At 38.3% G+C, this 4,572-nt stretch overlaps 1 protein-coding gene across 1 annotated transcript; it reads right to left on the bottom strand.

Annotated features, from left to right (window-relative positions):
- Window positions 1-3,178: 3,178 nt before the first annotated feature.
- Window positions 3,179-4,321, bottom strand: LOC130743515 (glutathione S-transferase T3-like). The gene has a single exon (XM_057595765.1). It carries the CDS (start codon window positions 4,319-4,321, stop codon window positions 3,179-3,181), a length of 1,143 nt encoding a protein of 380 aa, XP_057451748.1.
- Between the last annotated feature and the right edge of the window lie 251 nt (window positions 4,322-4,572).

The raw sequence follows: 4,572 nt of genomic DNA, 5'->3' as shown, positions 1-4,572 counted from the left end.
TTTGAATTTAAACTATTTTCTAATTGGTGAATTTTTTATAGAGTACTTAATAAAAAGTAAATAATAAATGAATATTTTTAAAAGTGATAGCATGCATGGATGGATGCTAGCTGAGAAATTTAAGGAGTAATTTTTTTTTGTTAGATTCATATTATTAATTTCCTTGAAATAAAGAAATCGAATATTTTATCCCCGAAGTATACTCAAGTTGTAAGAGCTGGGGACATGTGAATTGGGGAGGGGAAGCTCCATGTGCAATCCCTAGAGAGTGTAATTTATCTTTCAACATAAGAAAAAATTAGTATTGAAATATAAAAAATTATTATTAACTATATATTATTGTTATTAATTATCTATTATTTGTCAAAAAACATTGATATAAAAACTAGGGTTAATCATCATATTAGTCCTTGTCTTTGTCTCGCCGTCTGAAGTGAGTCATTCCCCGGTAAATTCTGATCGTTCTCTTTGCAATGCATGCAGAAATCTAGAACCATGCTCCACACAATTTACAAACACGAGGATCTAGTTTTGCAAATTTTCCGAGAAGGGACTCACTTCAGACGACAAGACAAAGACATAAACTAATATGATAATTAAGCCTAAAAACTACTGTTGTTATTAATGTAAAGGTAGTTATGTAATAAGAAAAGTAAAGGTAGTTAATTTTAATTATTAATTATTTTTTAAAAATTCGTTGTAATTATTATACACGTGTGAAGCACATCCTGGTGAAGTGCTTCCTGAGGCTGACACCTAGTTTCGATTTTCTTAGCTTTAGATTAGATAGATGAAGTTTAGATTAGATCATTAGAGCAACTCCAATGCTTAGGCTCTTATTTGGGCTTTTATACACTATTCTACACTATTCATGTGCCACGTCAGACTTAAGAGCCTGCTAAGAGCCTGAAGCAGATTTTGCTCCAATGCATGGGCTCTTAAATTACTATTACAAGGGTCCCACTGTGTCCCACCATACAACATTAAATAATGATATTTATTTTCACCTAATTTAGATTTAAAATTTAATAGTATATCAATACTTCAACTAGAAATTAATTTAATTATTACTTATACTAATTTAATTTAAAATTAATTTTCCTAAAATTTTAAAAAAAAGTACATTGTATTGAATTATAGAAATAAAAGAGAGCCAAACTTGAGAGAGAGAGCCTCATTAAAACCTTACTAGGAAAAGCCCAATTGGGATACAAGCCTAGTGAAGGAAAAAGAGTACAACAATCCCTAAGAGAGACCTTAATACATTACATTAACAAAATAAATACGAAAGGAAATACATGAGAATGAAAAATAAACAACAATACATTTGAAACGAAATACACATCAAGGCGTGAAGATTAAGTTTCATTATTATCGATTTCAGGAAGGTCCCAGATATGCTCCACCAAGTCTGCTTGAAGTTGGCGATGGATTGACTTTTCAATTTGATGTGCTCTCCTTTCCAACATATTTCTAAAAGCGGGAATAGGACCGCTTAATACTTCAGCATCCGATATGTCATTATTGACCTGCTCATAAACAAAATTACCTTTGTACGTGTTGCGTTCATCTTCAACAATCATGTTATGCAATATGATGCAAGCATAGATGATTGACTTCATGTCATTCGGATGCCACCAGCGTGATGGACCACGGACAATCGCAAACCGAGATTGGAGCACTCCGAATGCACGTTCCACGTCCTTTCTTGCTGCTTCTTGTCTTTTGGCAAACTTTTGCTTTTTTTCTCCTTGTGGCATTGGGATGGTCTTCACAAATGTACCCCACTCGGGATAGATACCGTCTGCTAGATAGTATCCCATGTGATACATTGTTTCATTCACTCTAAATTTCACCATGGGAGCAGCTCCACGCAAAACCTCATTAAACACGGGAGATTGGTTTAGCACAGTAATGTCATTATTTGAGCCTGCAATGCCAAAAAATGCATGCCAAATCCACAAGTCTTGTGATGCCACTGCTTCAAGCATGATTGTGGGTCTTCCATGATCACCTCGGGTGTATTGACCTTTCCACGCAACTGGACAATTCTTCCATTCCCAATGCATACAATCAATGGAACCTAACATACCTGGAAATCCACGAGACTCCCCCCATTGAAGTAGGCGTGTCATGTCTTCCTCGTTTGGACGCCTCAAGTATTGCCCACCAAATACTTCACACACACCTTCTACAAAATTCTTTAAGCACTCAATTGCAGTACTTTCACCAATTCTAACGTATTCATCAACACTGTCAGCAGGTGATCCATACGCTAACATACGAATAGCGGCGGTGCACTTTTGTAATGGTGATAGACCTTGTCTTCCAACTGCATCAACGGACATTAAAAAGTACGGGTTATAAGACCCAAGGGCCTCTACAATTCTGAGGAACACATGCTTTCGCATTCGAAACCTTCGTCGGAAAAGCTCTTCCGTGTATACAGGATTTTCAGAGAAGTAGTCCTTCATCAACCGCTCGTTCCCAGCTTCACGATCTCTCTTTATTACTCTTCTTGTTTTCTTGGGCCTAACGGTGTTGGCATGTTGTTGTTGTTGTTGATAGAACTCCATCTCCTGCTGCATCATATCTTCAACGAACGTGTCATTCATAAAATCCTCCACACATTCGTTGTAAAATGTGTTCCAGTCGGGTAAATTGTTTGGATCCATTATATGGCACAAATGACAAAATATTGGTGTAATTTGATAGGAGGAATACAAGATGAGAGAACGAAAGAACTGTTGAATGTTGAAATGAATGAAATATGACATGAATAAATAAGAGAAACAACGGTTATATTCCCAACGGCTATATTCCCCAACGACTATATTCCCAACGGCTATATTCCCAACGGCTATATTACCCAACCGCTATATTCCCAACGGCTATATTTCCCAACGGCTATATCCCCAACGGCTATATTCCCCAACCGCTATATTCCCCAACGGCTATATTCCCCAACATTGACATAGTACTTATTACGAAATTTGAATGATAAAATTACGACATTGACAATATACTAATTAAGAAATTAGAATAACGAAATTACAACATTGATTCAGTACACATGAAGAAGCTAGAATAATAAAGTTACAACATTGATGCAATACACATTAAGAAATTGGAAGAATAAAATTACATCACTAATACACATTAAGAAACACAAGAAGATTTAAGACATTCCTAGTTCACTTAAGGCGAAAGCACGTAGTGCGTTATGCGTACGCAACTCCTCATCGTTCATTCCAGATGTGTTCTTGTTAAGGATATCCATATATGCCCGAAAGTTCTCCGCCTTCTTAAATTTGAGTTCTTCCTGTCTCAATTGCAGTTCACTTTGTTTCAGTTGTTGGTCAGCTTGTTGCAAATCTAGTTCTCTGTTCCTTATCTCCCTAAAATTTGCCATCATTTCCATTTTAGCCTTCCCCATGGCTAACACATCAGGGTGAGGAGCAAAAGATAGAGTACTTGACGCAGTATCTGTTGTTTTGGCCTTTCTCTTCTCTGCCTTCTTGCCCTTCGGGCGAGTTGTTGGTGGTGTTGCCTCATATTTGTCGCAATCAATTGATGCACTTGGGTCAGTCGATGTTCCGTCGGCGCCAGCTCCTGACTTCTTTTGTCCCCTTGAATTGGTTTTCATTGATTGTCCCTTCCACTTTGGTTCATCTTTCACCATCCGCCATACATGTGTGAAATCTTTTTTATGGTCTACCTGAAATAGGGCATGCGCCTCAGCCATGATATCCTTCTCTGAGTGTCCACTTTTCCAAGGAGTGGTAACTTTGTTGTAGCAACCGGTAAAGAATTGAATATCTTTACTCAATTTTCCAAAACGACATTTCAGCATCTTCCCTGTCCTCGGAGGAGTGTCAAAGTCACGGTACTCATCAAATTGGTCGCGGATCCTATCCCAAAACTTTGCTGCCGTTTGATCAGTTCCCACCGTCGGATCCTTAGAAATGTTGAGCCATGATTGAACAAGAAGTAAATCGTCTTTAACCCTCCATCTGGTGCGTTTCTTTCCAGAAGATTGATCCTCATCTTCAAGATCAATATCATCTAGACCCTCGTGTTGTGTATCATCAGGCGTAGCCTCACATTGTGTATCAGAGACTTTTGAACCAGTGCTACCAGTAGGAGGGGCTTGGCTTTGAAATTGGTATTGTGGTGGATACATGGGGTATTGTGGATTTGTGAAATTTTCATCAGGGTGAAGTGGTTGGTTTTGAGATGTATATGGAAACATTTGGTACTGAGAATTATGAACATTGCCACCGGTGTGAGGCGATTGGTTTTGAGGTGGATATGAAGACATTTGGTATTGAGAATTTTGAAAATTGCCACCGGGGTGATGCGGTTGGTTTTGAGGTGGATATGGAGACATTTGGTGTTGAGAATTTTGAAAATTGCCACCGGGGTGATGCGATTGGTTTTGAGGTGGATATGGAGACATTTGGTGTTGAGAAATTTGAAAATTGCCTCGGGTGTGACGCGCTTGGTTGTGAGGAGGAAATGACGGCGTAGGTCGAAACACCTGTGAAGGTTGGTTTCCTTGTTGTAACACCG

This window comes from Lotus japonicus, chromosome 3 (genome assembly GCF_012489685.1).
Source record: "Lotus japonicus ecotype B-129 chromosome 3, LjGifu_v1.2".
In the NCBI taxonomy this organism is placed as follows: Eukaryota; Viridiplantae; Streptophyta; class Magnoliopsida; order Fabales; family Fabaceae; genus Lotus; species Lotus japonicus.
The sequence above is the reverse complement of the archived record's forward strand: the minus strand, read 5'-3'. Positions and strand labels throughout refer to the sequence as shown.